This window comes from Suillus fuscotomentosus, assembly GCF_016647785.1.
Source record: "Suillus fuscotomentosus strain FC203 chromosome Unknown F5891scaffold_25, whole genome shotgun sequence".
Taxonomy (NCBI): Eukaryota; Fungi; Basidiomycota; class Agaricomycetes; order Boletales; family Suillaceae; genus Suillus; species Suillus fuscotomentosus.
Window position 1 is genome coordinate 310,352 of NW_024539537.1, and position 16,663 is coordinate 327,014.

At 47.3% G+C, this 16,663-nt stretch overlaps 7 protein-coding genes across 7 annotated transcripts; 5 read left to right on the plus strand and 2 right to left on the minus strand.

Annotated features, from left to right (window-relative positions):
• The first annotated feature begins 7 nt into the window (after positions 1–7).
• Positions 8–3,821, plus strand: F5891DRAFT_287597 (Metalloprotease). Its single transcript, XM_041371213.1, has 17 exons — positions 8–117; positions 174–721; positions 767–866; positions 924–1,259; positions 1,314–1,417; positions 1,466–1,767; positions 1,819–2,267; positions 2,321–2,531; positions 2,584–2,695; positions 2,742–2,791; positions 2,849–2,903; positions 2,955–3,119; positions 3,171–3,178; positions 3,237–3,359; positions 3,414–3,477; positions 3,532–3,642; positions 3,692–3,821. The coding sequence occupies exons 1-17, from the start codon at positions 84–86 to the stop codon at positions 3,731–3,733; spliced, it is 2,814 nt and encodes a 937-aa protein (XP_041226355.1). The 5' UTR covers positions 8–83; the 3' UTR covers positions 3,734–3,821.
• Positions 3,779–4,763, minus strand: F5891DRAFT_287627 (IGPD-domain-containing protein). The gene is made up of 5 exons (XM_041371214.1): positions 4,576–4,763; positions 4,437–4,524; positions 4,283–4,380; positions 4,049–4,233; positions 3,779–3,993 (listed from the first exon to the last, which is right to left on the minus strand). The coding sequence occupies exons 1-5, from the start codon at positions 4,711–4,713 to the stop codon at positions 3,897–3,899; spliced, it is 606 nt and encodes a 201-aa protein (XP_041226356.1). The 5' UTR covers positions 4,714–4,763; the 3' UTR covers positions 3,779–3,896.
• Positions 4,764–4,835: 72 nt separating this feature from the next.
• On the plus strand, positions 4,836–6,606 carry F5891DRAFT_1145309 (zinc-finger of mitochondrial splicing suppressor 51-domain-containing protein; the record flags this gene model as incomplete). Its single annotated transcript, XM_041364999.1, has 3 exons — positions 4,836–5,310; positions 5,362–5,574; positions 5,626–6,606. The coding sequence occupies 3 exons, from the start codon at positions 4,836–4,838 to the stop codon at positions 6,549–6,551; spliced, it is 1,614 nt and encodes a 537-aa protein (XP_041226357.1). The 3' UTR covers positions 6,552–6,606.
• An 818-nt stretch (positions 6,607–7,424) lies between these two features.
• On the plus strand, positions 7,425–8,914 carry F5891DRAFT_980009 (glycosyl hydrolase catalytic core-domain-containing protein; the record flags this gene model as incomplete). The annotated part of the gene is made up of 6 exons (XM_041376956.1): positions 7,425–7,487; positions 7,524–7,602; positions 7,936–8,180; positions 8,241–8,559; positions 8,626–8,708; positions 8,771–8,914. The coding sequence occupies 6 exons, from the start codon at positions 7,425–7,427 to the stop codon at positions 8,912–8,914; spliced, it is 933 nt and encodes a 310-aa protein (XP_041226358.1).
• Positions 8,915–9,286: 372 nt separating this feature from the next.
• F5891DRAFT_1031865 (long-chain-fatty-acid-CoA ligase) lies at positions 9,287–12,312 on the plus strand. The gene is made up of 15 exons (XM_041361632.1): positions 9,287–9,503; positions 9,559–9,573; positions 9,647–9,919; positions 9,970–10,053; positions 10,106–10,112; positions 10,168–10,355; positions 10,408–10,487; positions 10,539–10,560; positions 10,613–10,728; positions 10,778–11,056; positions 11,114–11,225; positions 11,276–11,482; positions 11,538–11,641; positions 11,691–11,986; positions 12,037–12,312. The coding sequence occupies exons 1-15, from the start codon at positions 9,413–9,415 to the stop codon at positions 12,206–12,208; spliced, it is 2,046 nt and encodes a 681-aa protein (XP_041226359.1). The 5' UTR covers positions 9,287–9,412; the 3' UTR covers positions 12,209–12,312.
• Positions 12,313–14,921, minus strand: F5891DRAFT_1145316 (major facilitator superfamily domain-containing protein). The gene is made up of 10 exons (XM_041365001.1): positions 14,695–14,921; positions 14,183–14,644; positions 14,065–14,122; positions 13,902–14,015; positions 13,721–13,844; positions 13,506–13,662; positions 13,198–13,443; positions 12,863–13,146; positions 12,693–12,809; positions 12,313–12,644 (listed from the first exon to the last, which is right to left on the minus strand). The coding sequence occupies exons 2-10, from the start codon at positions 14,456–14,458 to the stop codon at positions 12,509–12,511; spliced, it is 1,512 nt and encodes a 503-aa protein (XP_041226360.1). The 5' UTR covers positions 14,459–14,644; positions 14,695–14,921; the 3' UTR covers positions 12,313–12,508.
• Positions 14,922–14,972: 51 nt separating this feature from the next.
• F5891DRAFT_1031870 (uncharacterized protein) lies at positions 14,973–16,487 on the plus strand. Its single transcript, XM_041361633.1, has 4 exons — positions 14,973–15,344; positions 15,475–15,788; positions 15,843–16,088; positions 16,143–16,487. The coding sequence occupies exons 1-3, from the start codon at positions 15,124–15,126 to the stop codon at positions 16,025–16,027; spliced, it is 720 nt and encodes a 239-aa protein (XP_041226361.1). The 5' UTR covers positions 14,973–15,123; the 3' UTR covers positions 16,028–16,088; positions 16,143–16,487.
• Positions 16,488–16,663: the final 176 nt, after the last annotated feature.

Below are 16,663 nucleotides of genomic sequence, written 5' to 3' on the forward strand. Positions count from 1 at the left end.
TTTCTAGCCGCGTGTTCAGCACGCATCCACGAGGTACTTAAAGACCGTCCCTGCGTCGTCTGTTGGCTATACTCTCAGTCGCCATGGCGTATGAGCCAAGGCCCTCAACCGACCAAGGTATGATTCTAGTTAGTCGAGTATTACCCACGCTTGTTGCTTACTTCGAGAAACAGAGTCTGCACCTCTTTTGCGAGGTGGAGATGATGATCCTCCACAAAGCGCCCAGTCACCCCACCCATCTATATCCCGAAGGATTGCTGACGTCGTCCAAGAACCGCTCACTGGTCTCACTAAAGTGCTACTTGTTGAGGTCCTCATATTACTACTCATAAGTTCCGTCTTTATTGGCCTATTCGCTGGCGCACAACATAAACTGAACCTGCGACATGGTATCCCTGGCGGTGGAGATGGAGACGGAGGTGGAGGTGGTATTACCCTGACCGAGACCGCAACAGCTACAGTGACTCACACGACTACTGCTGCATCGACTAAAATCTCTGGTATTGTGACTACCACTACTGCGGTGTCTACGAAACTTTCTACAGTCCTCGGCACGACCACGGCGACCAGAATTGCGACAACTACCTCTACAAAAACTTCAGTTTCTACCTCAGTATCTACTTCCACTTACACAACGACAGATGTTCACACGCACACGGTGATCGTCGGACCAGAACCTACAGGACCTCCCGAGAATCCCAGCCCGCCGTTGCCTCCATCAGTAGGTCTATTTACATGTGATTGAACTATTCCTCACCATTTACAGGATAAGTGCCTTACTCCGAGTTGCATTATTTTGGCTGCTTCCATTCTATCTTCCCTGGACACATCGCAAGACCCTTGCGAAAATTTCTATGACTTTGCAAGTAAGTTAGCACGTGGTTTTGTATCGTGTCCGCTGCATGGCTTAATTACAATATCAGATGGTGGTTGGATAGCATCGCACCCCGTTCCGGGTGACAAGGGCGCCATCAATTCCTTTTCGGTTCTTTCAGAACAGAACGCACACGTTATTCTCAAATTACTTGAGGGCGACTCATCTATCCAAGACAATGCGTGGGATGATCAACTACTTCACAAGATCCGTATACTGTACACTTCATGCATGGATGAGACGCGGCTTGATTATCTTGGCCAGGAGCCTTTGCAGAAGTTCGTCAACACGATTCGGAAGCTTTACAGGGGGAGGACTACTCAAGGATATATCATGAATCCGAGACAGGGCTTATCCAACGCCCTAGGTTACTTGCACTCTCGGGGTAAGAGTCATTCGTTCGACCTTATGTTACATGTTCACTCATACCACGACTTAGGTGTCGACGCACTTTTTGAATTTAGCGTTGAAGGCGACTCTGGTGCTGACCCAAACAATATGATTCTGTGGTTCAGTCAACCCAGCCTAGGACTCCCCTCCAAGGTCAGCTCCTGAAATCTTAAAATTTTCAATACGTCTAACAACTATTAGGAGTATTACAAGGACAAGGGTATTCTCACCGTATACCAGGACGTCATTGAGCGCCTCTTGTCATCCTTGAGAGACGACCGAGTTCTAAGTCAGGAGAACCCAGGAATCATCCTCCAGACAGAAGAACTCGAAGACAGCGAGCATGTCTGGCCCCCTTGGCCATGGCCACCTTGGGATGAAGAAGGTGACGACGACGACGACGGTCGGGAACGTAGTCCTGGAGATCCTTTCCAGAACGCTCGCGAGCTTGCGCAGAAAGTTGTCCAGTTCGAAACTGAAATTGCGGACGCGACGCTTGACCTGTAAGTTGATTCACATCCCACCATTGGCAAACTCGTTTATATCCCTATCAGTGACAAACTGCAGCAAGATCCATTCGGCACGTATAACCCGACCAACATCAACACCCTCAAGGCCGAGCTCTCGCAGATCAACTTCCCAGACTATTTTGCCACGTTCACGCCTCGTGCCTACCCAACCCGTGTTATCATCACGTACAAACCTTACCCAAATTCCCTGTCGGAAATCTTGAAAAAGACGCCAGCAGATGTCATCGAGGCATATCTTGTTGTGCGCGCATCGTTGGAGTATGCTCCCAACCTGGGCCGGACCACTGAGGCTTGGAAGGCTGTGAGAACTCTGCAAGAGACCTTGTATGGCCTCAAGCCTGGTGTATTTGGCGAACGCTCCCAATTTTGCATGACGAAGGTCGACGTTGCTTTAGGTTTCGGTACTGGAAGATACTTTGTGAACCAGACATTCCCTGGCGAATCAAGGGAGAAAGCGACCCAGGTCATTGATAGTGAGCAAAGAACAGACTTTGCTCTCGGAGTGCTACTAACTTTCATTGGCCAGACATCATCGATGCCTTTGAGAGATCCCTACGCCGCATCGAATGGATGGATGAGGAGTCTGCACGTAAAGCTGCCGAGAAAGCCGAAGCTCTTCGCGTCAAGGTCGGCTTCCCTCTATCCCCAGATACACGTGATCCACGTTCCCTTGTCTCCTACTACACCCTCGTGAAAGTACATGTGGATACCTTCTTTGAAAATATGCTCAGTGCTGCGTATGTAACACCGACACTCGCTTGAATCAACCACTGACCGTATATTGTACAGCGCCTCCGACATGTACAAGATGTGGCAGAAAGTCGGCAAAGAGAGAAATCCTGACGAGTGGGAGATGACACCAGCAACTGTAAATGCATACTATAACCCCCCTGCCAATGAAGTAAGTGGATTCGTACTGTCGAGGCGCTAGACTGACAGAGAACAAGATCGTCTTCCCAGCTGGCATCTTACAACCTCCTTTCTTCTCCGAGAGCTGGTATGAATATATGTCACTATTTCGCAGCCCCCTTCTCATACACACTTCCATATACAGGCCTGGATACCTCTCCTACGGCTCCTTTGGAATGGTAGCTGCGCACGAATTGACTGTAAGTTCGTTGCATTGCATTTTCCATAAGCACTGGCCTAAATATTATTAGCACGCATTTGATTCCTCAGGTCGTCTTTACAACCAACAAGGAAAACTCGAAGAGTGGTGGTCACGCCAGACTAGCGACGCGTACCAAATTCGCCAGGACTGCATCGTGGAGCAATACTCGTCATATACAGTAGAGGACGGCAAAGGAGGGATCATCCACGTTAATGTATGTCACATTATGCTCCCTGTGTATAATGATTGACCAGTTGATCCACAGGGAAACCTGTAGGTCCATGGTCGTAATGTTTAAGCTTGTTAACGTTACTAATTGATGACTTTCAAGTACCTCTGGCGAGAACATCGGAGACACGGGTCTGATTCAGGCGTATCGGGCTTGGAAGGCGCAATACGAAGATTCCTATGACGCCGGAGCGGAATATCTGCTTCCCGGTCTTGGCTACACTCGGTTTGCGATACTAGATTTATAAATGAAATATTCAGGCACTAATGCTAAGTTTAGGGAGCAGCTATTCTTCATCTCGTTTGCCCGCACATGGGCGATGAACACCAGTCCTGCTGATGCAGTAAGTGTTTTACCTATATCAAGACCCATGTCAATATATATAATCTTGCAACAGGTTCGACGTGTCCGGTCAGATCCTCACTCGCCGAACCGTTATCGCACTGAAGGCACTGTCTATAACATTCCGGAGTTTGCAGAAGCCTTCAAGTGCTCGAGATATGCCAAGGCAAGTGCGAGCACATGACACAGACTTCTACTAACACATTATTTGACAGCTTAATCCACCCCAAGAGAGAAGATGTATCTTCTGGTCTTGATCTGTTGTTTTTCAATGCCCTGTTCTATGACATTCGCTTTCTTTGGTTAATATGTGGCTCGAACACTGCAGTCTGTACATTATCTATTGCAATCACTTCATTATCCTTTTATACCGCTGTGCATCAAGATCGCAGGGTTCGTACTGATGCTAAATTTATCGTGTCACAGAACTCCTTTAGTACTCGGAATATCGTCGCCACCAGTGCGTTCGATAGCTTGTTTGATAGCAAGGGCAAGTGCCTTGAATGCAGATTCGGATCTGCAACTGTTGACTGAGTGCTGTCGCTAGATTAAGGAGCATTGGGCAAACACACCTGTGGTGATCGTTCTCGCCCCGTAGGACGTCGACGTGAAGAGTCACACCAGAAGCTATGGCAAAAGAATAGAATATATGGGGGATCATTTCTGTCGACAGGTCTCCTATTTTCTCCCTCTTTAAGCCTAGATCAGTGACACAGTACGGTCTAGAGCAGATATCAATAACGGCTCGAGAGAGAGCCTGGAAATTGTCAAATGGACATGTGCATCGCTGCCTATCGGTCACTCACCTCATCCAAGGGTGCAAATCCAGTTCCGTATCGACGAATTCCGCGGACTTCACCAAGAGCTTCCTTGAAAGCCGTTCCAAGGGCGATTGCGCTATCTTGTAAATACCGCGAATGTATTGGTCAGTGATTCTTGAGCACATGTGAGAATACTCATCTGCTGTGTGATGGTCATCGATCCATAAATCGCCTTTACATTTCATAGTGAGAGACATCCCACCATGCTTTGCCAAGGCATGATACATCTAGAGAACTCAATCAGCCGGAGTCTGGTGTCACAAAGATATCATTCATACGTGATCCAGAAAACCAATTCCCGTTGAAATCTCAATTACCTGGGCATTTTGAGATCCAGGAGTACAGTCAAGATTGATAGATATTTCTATCTGTGTCTCGTTGGTCTTTCTTGAGATCGTAGCTGTTCGTGCTGCCATGATCAACTACTAGAACAGTCTGAACCGGTCACCCAATTGGGTTATTTTAGAAGGCTTTGGACAACAAGAACAAACAACCGTCTAAAAGATCTCGAACAACAGCAACAAACACCTATGTACTTATGGCTTCTCCGCTTCTTCGCTCAAGGTCAGCACTGCGAGCTGTCTTTGGGTCACAGACTTGTCAACGATCACTATGTGCCAATCGGCCTAGAGCTAGAAACATTTTTAATTTCTTTCGCCGGTCTGCCAAACCAGCACAAGAAGAACCCGTTCCGTTGCTGACTGAGGACAACTTATTTCATCCGTTCTCGAAATCTCCATTTCCTGCAATACGTGCTCGCGGAGAAGCTATACAGTCACTGGCCAAATGTCCAGTGTGCACCTCAAGCCATTGCAGCACCCATGCGCACACGACATCACAGTCCCTCGCAGTAAAATTTGAATGCCCCGACTGTGGTTTCCCGACACATTGCTCACAGGAGCATTGGATGGCTGATCAAGAGCACAAAAAATACTGCTCTAAACTTCGAGAAGTTAACGAGGATGACCATGATCTCCGAAGTGGTCGAAAGTTTCGTGAATTTGAGATGCCCGGTGCGTTATTTGGTCTTCGACTTGGGACATTTCAATTAATTCACTTACTAGGACCACAGGCTTATGAGGAGGCTATATCATTCGCAAATTGGGACGTCTTTTGGTATACACGTGGATTTCCCTCCATGGACACGGAACGTTCAAGAAGACACGCTAGCAGAATTCTTACCTATCCGCTCACTATTGGTTCTATTCTTCATCAAAATAGTGGACTGACTTTAAGCAATCAAAGAGTTACACCTGAGGGAAGTCGCTCACTGGCAGGTAAGTTTGTACTATACATTTCCAGGTCTTCCCCTCACAATTCACATCCAGCACTGCGCACCACGCTGCATGTCCCTCCTGGAGCACCTGATACAGAAGAGGCTGGTGCCGCGAAACCTCAGATTCGTATATTCATCCTCGGCGCTCGCGCTGAGTCCTCTTTGCCACCGCATGTCTGGGAGCAACTTTGCATGTTGTTCCCGTCCTGTCATTTCCACCTTTTCTTTATTGGGCCACAAGTATCTTTGCCGAAACCGGCTAATTCTCCTCCTCCGAAACCTCCCAATAATTCTGCAACGAAAGAGGATACTGTCGCCAACCACTCTGCGGTGGAAAATGTATCTACGACGCACACATCTACCGACACTGTCAAGCAACGGGAAGAGGACAAACCAGTTTACGTGCCGAACGTCTATGAACCTCCAACACCAGCACCTATCGCGCCCTTTAAGCGAACACGATCATCAGTCGAACTCTATGGCGTTCCCTCTTACACCGTTCCTTATACCCCTCAGCTCACCATTACTGGTCTTCAAGCGAACTATGCTGAAGTTCACGCACAGTTTCAGGATACCTTTGATCCCTACACAGACGCGTTTTTCCTGTTCTCTCCTGGTTTTGGCTTCCCGTCGCCCAACTCCGTATCCGAACTAGATGGCAAGCCCTACTTGCAGATTACTTCCCCAACAGAGTGGGGCCCTGTCATGCCAGCCTTACTCGCAACCCGTTGTGCCATCTACGTAACAGGTTTTTCCCCTGCAGATGTCGAGAGAGATATTCGTTCCATCGAGAGTGCACCAGATGTTGCTTGTGAGTTCGAGTGGGTGATTACTCCGGGGGAGAATGCATTTGGGAGCGAAAAATGGGAGGTCGCAGACTTTGACCCTAGAGTCATGGTGAAGACGAACTGGGGTGTTTGGGGTATCAGGGGCAAGGGCCGAGAAGTGAGGGAGCGTAGCTCATTCAGATTATTCTAGATTGTATCGTATGTCTGACAATACGATCGATCATTAATGCATTAATATGCATGGCGGATCACACTCGTTCATGAAGGCGAGGTATATCACACTTTATGACTCGGATCTACAAGTAGCCATAAGACAAACAAATGACTACGTCTCGTCAGTTCGATGTAAGGTGAACAAAGATATAGAATCAACCCGTTTACATTCGAAGGAACGTTACCATGAATTACAAAACAGTGTTCAAATGTCGCTGACATTATACCGTGTGTATTTGTTCGCAGGATTGGAAGAGAAGTATATATCTCGTCCACAGGAAGTTAACTCTGATCGTGGTATCAGTTGCGGTAATTACACGAGAATTGAGAAAGAGAAAATAGATACCCGTGGTGCATTTCCGAGTCTTCTGCTGAGAATGAAAACGGAGATAATCACCGATTGTCTTCTGTGTCAAGAGGTTGAACGAACAGGGGAGGTGTGGTTTGTACAGGCCGGTTACTGAAGACAACCGACGTGGAATGCGCGAACTTTACTATATTGGAATTTCAGAGATCTAGAGACGGAGGCGGAAGCGCGCAATGATCCTGGAGGGCCCGGGCAAGCTTGCTCAAACTCAGACGGAGCTTCGGAAGTGGAGTCAAGGATAGACGGATTCATCCGAATCATCAACATTGTTCTGTCATCGATCCGTCCCAGTAAACGGTTCTATTCTCCGCACCGTAAAGACAGCAGACTGCCAAGCGCACACAGACAGGAGTGCTGGAGGTGTATGGGAGTCAAGCGAATTGCTTCCGCGGGATCAGCCATTTTTTTCGTTTTTACTTATTAGGAAGGCATCGGGTCACATTCAGTAGTAGGGCGTCACACACTGTGATTTCAAGTTGTGCAATGTGCATGAGCCCTACCTCAGATAGAGCAGGGGTGGAACCTTTTCTTGGCCTAGCCTATCTTGTGAGTTGCAGTATCTCAGACATCTCAAAAAGAAAGGCAGTACTTGTACCCACTTGGGCGCGACAAGTAGACGCGGATCCTGAACAAGTTCCCGACCTTCTCGAGGCTCTCGTAGGTGCGTATATTCTCCCACCGGATGCATTGCATATCAATTCACGACCATATCAAGTATACATATCTTACTTTACAGTGTATTGTCCGACCTGTTCTGCATTATCATGACGAGCTCAGGCAACGCGGCGAGAACATCCCATTTCTATCCCTGAGCAACACGGATGGTCTCACACAGGAGAGGTCGAGCCATCGAGAATCACCTGCAGACTACAAATATATGCGATAGCCTTCCTTCTCATCCAAGGGCATTCAAATAGCGAGGGCGTGATCAGACTGGTGCTTCCAGGACATTTCTCTAGAATGTTTAACTTCACCTTTACAACGTCTTGCGTAGTCGTGGCACTGGCGAGTGGGTCATTCGCTGCCACCAAACGTGGTCTGGCTTTTGCTGATTCCGACAATACTGGCGACATTGCTGTCGCTGATGGCACTCAGGTCTCCTGGGTATATAATTGGGGCAGTACCGCGCCAAGCTATCTAAAAAACACAGACATGACCTACATCCCTATGCAGTGGGGTGAAGACAATGCCGATAATTTTATGGCTGAAGTGCAGGCTCAGAATGCGAAGACCATCTTAGTAGGTTCATCTAGTCGAGAGAAGATATCTCACTCAGCCGAATTTCTACTGACAATCTAGGGTTTCAACGAACCTGACCTTAGTTCACAGTCGGATATTACACCTATGACTGCCGCGTCATTATGGGTGCAGTACATTCAACCTCTGAAGGCACATGGCGTCCGACTGGGTAGCCCCGCTGTGTCCAGCGCACCATCGGGAATTCCCTGGTTATCTCAATTCTTTGGAAACTGCACTGAATGCACGTTTGATTTCATACCTATTCACTGGTACGGTGATGGCCTCGACAATTTCAAAGACTATGTCGAGTCGTTCTATGACAAATTTTCATCGCCAGTATGGGTCACGGAGTTTGCATCTACTTCTTCGAGTGTTAACGGTAAGTTATCTATGCATCAGTGCTTCGTGCACCTTCTATGATGGCACTTACCTCGTACGTTTATAGAGGTGGAAGACTTCTGCACTGATGCAATAGCTTTTCTTGATGGCCAGAATTGGATTGAAGGATATGCCTGGTTTGCACTCTACGTAAGTATCTTCGGGCACGGCTTCCGCAGAGCATGAGCTAATAGCACTTATGATCATGGCAGCGCCAGGAGTCAGGTTCCTACTACAGTAAGAGAATTCCATCAAGCGTCGTGTCTCAGTATGACCTTTCTATCACCACAGACCTTCTTGATGTCAATGGCCAGCCTAACACACTTGGGGATATCTACCTTCATGGGACCAATTGAAGCCGGATGTAATGAACATGAGAAACAATTGAGAAGTAGACTCAGAAGTAGCACTGCATACGTACATGCTTCCAACATATATCATCTGATATTTTGAGCATAGGCTACGTTAGCCACGATTCGGATTGTGTCGGTCCGAATGCTTGTGATTCTGTGATTCTCAAGTGGCTGGATCATTGTCTATCGGCCAAGCTTCTTTCGACACTCCTGCAGAGCCGCTTAGACTATGGTTTTGTTTTTCTGCAAAGCGAACGCGATGCCAACGGCCGGTGTACGAGTCGACTTGAATGAAAGGCCATTGACACCAAACTGTCTGCCTCCCTGAGGCTGCGCGCCCGGCAACCCGGCTTCATTTACGTCACCGGTTGCAGGTGAAAATCCAACGTAGCCACAAGACGAAACTGAATATTAATTGAGTCTAGATCCAACAAGTCTTACTGTCAGCTTGCGCCTCGTCTTCTTACCGTCACAACCTGAGTTTCCATCTCCTAGTCCAAAATGGCAGTAACGACCGTAGATTTTCCGGACAAGTTCGACTACAGCATCCAGTCCATCGCTGTTCCTGGCACCAAACGTCCTGGTCAAACCGGTACGTCCCACGTATTCGTCAGCGGACGTTTCATTAACTTCGAAGCTTTTCAAAGCCCACTATCGGAATGGTGAGTCCTATCTAGTACAAGATTGAGCTTCACATGTTTTTTTAATTGCTCATTTCGTTTCATGACACTTCAGCATTATATGGTCTTGTAGACGTCAGCGTCCTACCAACACTTCCTGATGTTTTCGACAACGGTTACAACATCAATCCGGACTCTAAACTCCTCGGTCACCGTCCGTTAGTGTCAACCAATCCGCTCAAGTTCGGCCCTTATGTGTGGCAGACGTACAAACAGGTGGATGGTCGCAGGCGTCGCATCGGTAGTGCTCTCCACAGGTTATTCTCACAAGGTGAACTGCAGGGGGAGGACCTTCAAACCGTTGGTATATGGTCAGTGAATAGGCCAGGTATGCATGTCATTTCTTACTTCAAGTTCAGTTCTCACCGATCACCACAGAGTGGCAACTTGTTGAACTCGCTTTACATGCTTACAATAAAGTCGGGGTTGGTCTTTACGATACCCTTGGCAAGGATTCTGTAGGCAAGTTGATTGTCTTGAGCCATTTCCTATTGTGCTGATGATCTCGCCACAGAATATATGTATGTGGTGTTGCCGCTATCTCATTTAAACCCCTCAACATTCGTGATTGTTTAGTATCAATCATGCGCATCTTAGTATCATTTTCACTACGGTCGATCACATACCTGCGCTATTGAAACTAGCTCCCAAGGTTGCAGCCATGAAAATGATTGTGTCCTTCGATAATTTGAGTCAAGATGCTCGCAAAGCCTTGGTGGCTTGGGGAGAGACCGTCGGTGTGCAGGTCAAAGAATTCTCGGAATGTGAGTATTTCACCCTGATTTCTACCTTACTTGCTATTTACATGCTCCGTAGTTGAAAAGTATGGTGAAGAGCACTTGATGCCGCCAATTCCCGTTTCACCCGACACAGTCGCATCCCTATGCTATACTTCAGTACGTGGCTTTCGCATCACATTTTAAGCATCATCAACCAGGTATTTTCAGGGCACCACTAGCCAACCCAAAGGTGTGAGACATCCGTTCTCTTTCCTTCTGACACTTGAATTCTTGCTCGTCAGGTGTGGTACTTACTCACGGGAACCTTGCATCGTCCGCATATTCCAACATGTTTGGTATGGAATATTCTCCAAATACCAGCGTTCTCTCTTACTTGCCGTTGGCTCATATTTATGAAGTTCGTTGGTCTTGGTCACCTCGTCTTCTATGTGCTGACCTCGTTGTAGCGTGTGGTCGAACTCACAACCTTGGCCATCGGTGGATGTATCGGGTTTTCCACTGGCGATAACTTACGTCTCCTTGAAGATGCGCAGATGCTGAAGCCTCACTTCTTCCCTGCTGTACCTCGTGTATTGAATCGAGTCTATCAGTCTGCCATGGCTGCTGGCAATGTCCCTGGACTGAAGGGCGCTCTCTTCCGGGCAGCTGTGCGCGCAAAACTCGACCAGTATCATGCCACAGGTGTCAGTACACACCCGTTCTGGGATGCCCTTGTCTTCCGGAAGGTATATTCTCATCGACCGTCTCACATTCCTAGTTACAACCTGATATATTATTCAAAGATTCGTGCTGTGCTCGGCGGAAACCTGCTACTTGTCAGCACGGGCTCTGCACCTATCAGTGCCGAGGTCATCGATTTCCTGAAGATCGCACTCTTCTGCGAAATTACAGAAGGTACGGTCGCTCATCTTCGATTGTTAATTATCAGCTGATGGACGGTTTAGGTTACGGAATGACTGAGAACTGTGGTGTCTGCACGCATACATTCAAGGCGGACCCTAATTGTGGAGGAACCATCGGTCCTCCTCAGCCCGTGAACGAATTGAAATTGGTCGATGTGCCTTCCATGAATTACACGGTCGAGGACAAGCCCAATCCTCGAGGCGAACTTTGTGTCCGTGGTCCAAATTGTTTCACGAGGTATTATAAAGGTGAGGTCGTGTGCGAACACATGCATTGGTGTTCAAATGCTTAGCATTGCGACAGACGAGAAAAACACCCGGGACACCTTGCAAGACGGTTGGATTCACACCGGCGATGTTGCTGAGGTCGACCCGCAAGGCCGATTCAAGATCGTCGACCGTGTTAAAGTAAGTTTCCTCTCATTCACCGTGACCTTGACTTCATTGTGTTACACAGAATATTATGAAACTTGCACAAGGCGAATACGTCGCTCTCGAGAAAATCGAGAACATGTACGTCGCATGCCCACTTGTGCAGCAGATCTTTGTCCATGGCGATTCATTGCAATCGTACCTGCTGGCTGTGCTCATCCCAGACCCAGTGACTCTGGCTCCACTAGTGTCAAGGGTTCTTGGCGAGAAGGTAACATCTGATGACATCCCAACACTAGAGAAAGCCATCAAGGACCCCCGAGTAGTAGCTCAGGTCCTCACCGTTCTCAATAAAGAGGCGATGAAGAATCGTCTGGCTGGGTAAGAAGAGTTGGGATATCTGGATAAGGCACACTAACTAGCTTGAATAGATTTGAGACGATTAAGCGTCTCCACATCAGCTTGGATCCGTTTTCCATCGAAGATAATACCTTGACTCCCACCTTCAAGGTCCGCCGCAAGGATGCATTTGCAAAATATGCAACGGAGTTGCAGGCGCTATACGCTCTTGGAGAACCGAATGGTGATGCTAGCAGGCTGTAGTTTAAGTGCCTAAGCACTCCTTCAATCCACCTATGTGGTATATATATATATTTGTCGATATACAGTTATGAATACAGGTTCTATTGGGACAGACACGTTTTGATGGTATGGAGATGTTCTTATCAGAAAAGAAAAAAATAACATAACTGGTAGATAACAGCGACGAGAGATGCGTATATGAACAAAGATTGAAATGGATATGGGTAGTCATGATGGTGTCGTGATATGTAATGCCTTGGGAATATAGAATGTGATTGCCCACCACCTATCGCGGTAGGTCTTTTGTTGGACATAGACCAATCAACCTATCGTCTTCACACTGTTCTGCTTGATCTTGCGCGATGTCGTCATGCCCAGGAACGAAATCATGATCATAGTGACAAGCCACAGGTATCCGCCCAACAAGTTGTACTCTAAGGAGGTTGCGAACAAAGCACTAGAAGAACATGAGGGCAATCCTGCACGTGAAGGAGGACAAACATACCTGACTACAAAGGGAGCGAATGATCTCGCGAAACACATCGTAAACTGAACCAAGCCATTGGACTGCCCCAGCGATGCGGCATTCGGAGCGTTCTCCTTGGTAAGGATCATGCTAATGCTAAACATTATGTGTCGATCACTACGACCAGCCAAAAATGAACGAACACGTACCCATAGGCAACGCAAGCGGCCTTGGTCAACAGGAGGACGAAGGCGATACCAACCCATAGAAAAGCAACAGCGGTCGTTCCAAGTTCGCCGGTGGTCTCGTCCAAGCCAGCACGAGCGATAAGGTTCAAAACAGGCAAGACGAGGAAGGTATAAGGCCATAAGCTCATGCAGAAGCAATAGATCTTCGCAGGGTCAAACGTTCGAAGGAGATAGGACATGATACAAAGTTGGATGGCAGCACCGATAGCACCCGCGATGGCAAGAGAGTATCCGATTTGTGATGCCTTTCCAGTTGTCAGTTTGATCATACTTGTTTCAGAGCGGGAAGAGCTCACTGAGAACGCCAGACCGCCGGATTTAATTGGCGAGTAGCAGAACAAGACAAATACAACGTCGAAGGATGTTCCAATATAGCTTAGCATAAAGCCAGATAGTGCCAAAGCGGATATGATTGGTACCGACAATAATTTTGAAACACTGAGAGGCTTCTCAGGAAGAGCTGGTGCAGTCGTGACGCTATCACCATTGGTACTTGCATTAGGAGAAATGCTTTTCTTGCCGTTGCGCTTGCTGGGCAGAGTCTAAGATGGGCATGAGATTCTCGATATAACACACGGTTTGTGGGCTGCAGAATGAAACATACCTCTTCAAGGAAAATGAATCCAAGGAAAATACCGATAATAGCGAACGTGGATGCAATGAAGCATGGCAGGAAATAGGGATAATCCTTGAGGAACTGGTATCCTAATATTTCGGGATATTTCGAGGCCGGGTGAGAGAACGCTCCACCCATAAGTGGTCTATGGGTGTACACATGATCAGCATTGACATCTGATTAAATGTAAATAAGGAGCATACCCGATGATTGAGCCAATAGGCCAGGCCAGGCCGTATATGGGGAAAGCCACCATCTGGTTTGTGGAATCGGTAATTTCTCCTAGAACCGAATGGATGACAGCGATATTTCCCGAAAATAGTCCACCTACAGAATTAGAAGTTAGTTTAAGTGCAGATAGGTACTGTATGGAATGTTCCCCACCCAAGCAACGCGCCACTAAGACACTTGCCAGCGATTTGGATAAACCAAACATGAGCGTGGTGATGGCAAGCCCAATTATGCCGAGAAATATGACAGGACGTCGTCCGATAACATCTACAGCAAGGTGAGATGAAAAGTAGACTGAATGGCGCGATCAAAGTACCTGATAACCTAGCCCACTGGTAGATGGAACACAATTGAGATATAGCAAAAGCGCTCTCCTAGTGGTTACGATCAGTGAGAAGAGTGATCTGATCGTGGGATCGAATTAGACGACGTACAACCAACCCGCTATAGAAGCCTATTTTTGATGGGTCATCTGTGAGATGAAGATCGCTCATGAACTCGTTGACATATGGAAAGAGCTGAGTGAACGTTATGGGTTCGACTAGACGAACGATGCAGAGTGCAGCGAGTTGAGCCTTTGGTAGAGGAGTAGACTTGGGTTTCTCAGCGATCTGAGCTTCGGCGTTGTGAACATTGGAAGTAGTACGGAGGAGTGGACATGTCTCATCATAATTGGTCGTGTCGTTGGCAGTATTATTAGCGGGGGTCATGGTTGAAAATGACAAAGGCAAGGGAATTCAAATTGTATATTTATGTATTGATAGCTGGCGAGAATTCCACTGGTCACATTTCTCCAGATCAACAGATAGAACACGATATTTTACGTGTACTGCTCATTGCCGCCGATGTTAATTCTCCACATGGCAAGCAAGGGCTTTGAAGGGACCTAAGGATGACTGGATTCAAAGATGTAATCCGCATAAAGGCCTCATAGAGAACGGCTTACAAGCGACATATGGTGAAAATTTGAGGGTGAAGAGTAATACTTGATAGGGTCGTGCCAGTGAGTATAATTATGGACACAGGCCCGATGATCCCGATTTACATCATGTTAGACTGTATTTTTGGCAGTGTCGAAACTGCACGCTCTCCTCAATACACCTAGTTGTAGAGATTGGGAGGGGGGGGGGGAAATGGCATATGATCTGGCTCGAAATACTGTGCAAGTGGAAGAGTCTGGTCACTCGGTCAATGCCGGTGGCTAAGACAAACAACATGTACAAACAGGGAGCTCGTTGTGATAGACGTTCTTCGGACTTTCCCAACTGTTTCCTCTATTGCAGTCACGAAACTTTATCATCCACTACATTCATCTGCTTTGCTTATATCTACTCTTACTTGCTTTTAACTTGCTCACATCAGTCTCTTATCAACCATGAATTTTAATGTCAACGATAATCCTCTTCTCGTCGCTCCCCGTCCCGTTCGCATCACCACTCACCTTGCGCGTTCTACACATTTCAAACTTGTCACTTCTCAAGTCGATCATGTAAAGCTGTCCGAAGACACTGAAAACGTCGATGAGCACAAGCAGCCTATCCGTGTCGACTCGGTTTCGTCCGATAAGGATCTCTCCTCTCCGCGTGCATCACCTCGGTAGGCATCTATTTTACGTTTGATCCTAACTGTATTTGTCTGCTGAGCACCAACTCTTCGCCTTGGCTTGCCACTCTATCCCACTTATTACCTTTTCTTTTACTAATTTCATTGATTCCCCTGATCACAGGTCCAGTCTTCCATCAGAAGCGCTTGAAGAGTTCCTGTCAATCTGCATGGGCTGGAAATGCCCATCATCTCCTGTATTGCGACCACGTCGCAACGGTGCCGTGACGTTGCCCACATTTGGCCTCCCTTACAGGTCTAGGAGCAGAGTAGATTTCACCCACACAAAGGGTGACATCTCTAGCATCACACTCACCGAAGAGAGTGAATGGGTCCCTAGCACACGATCTCCTCAAACCCTTTATGAGCGAGACGAGCTTGAGAACCTTGACATTCAAGACTTCGACACCCAAAGGTGGAACGTAGCCCACACTCTCTGTGAGCGCCAGTAATTGTTCTCCTAAAATCCGCTCATCAGTATTCGTCGAGCAGCATCTCCAATATCTCGTGCGCGCAATCCATTTTTACGCCACCCTTCTTATGACGTCGCCCTCTCTGGGATCTCGAATTTTTCCCAATCATCCCCTCCGATCACTTCGGCAACGGCAACGCCTATGTCTCCTGCGACTGTTCCTCTTCCTGTCGCAACCCCTGATGAGTTGGTCAAGGTTTACTGAATCCTGCCCTTTATCGCAGTAATCCTCGTTTCGTCGTCCTGTCGTTACTCCCTTATATATGGTATGTCCTTCAATACTGTGAGCTAGGTTTCTCATCTCGCGAGCTGGTACTCAGCTTTAGACCAGTTCTCCGATTACATTAAAGATACCACTTTTGATTTGTTGGTCTACTCTTCCATCGCACTACTACTCTATCTTGTTTCACCACATACTTATATTCCACATCGATGCCCCCTCTAGTTCTTTCGCTTTGCCTACGTTCACTACCATGTTATTTATACATCACGAAGGATCACTTCCAAGTTTGTCTCCACTTGCTTCTCATGCGTTACCCAGTGTGTGCCATTCCTTCTAGGAAGGAACTCAGTACAATTGCATTGTATACTACTCGAATTCCCGTTGATTTCTGTATCAGAGAGTTGGCTCGTCTTGCTATCTATCATTTCATGCGTGGAAGTCACTTCCGTGTCCGATGTTATTATCCTCTGTTTGAATCAAGGTGTCTCGTGAGCCAGACGCCTCAAGGCCCTTAAGCTTTGTCTACATATACCAAAAACGGTACCGCGTTTTGTGCTTCTCAGAAGTCCTAGCTCATGAATGCGTCGCATCCTCTCCGTCTGTATTTGTCACAATCGT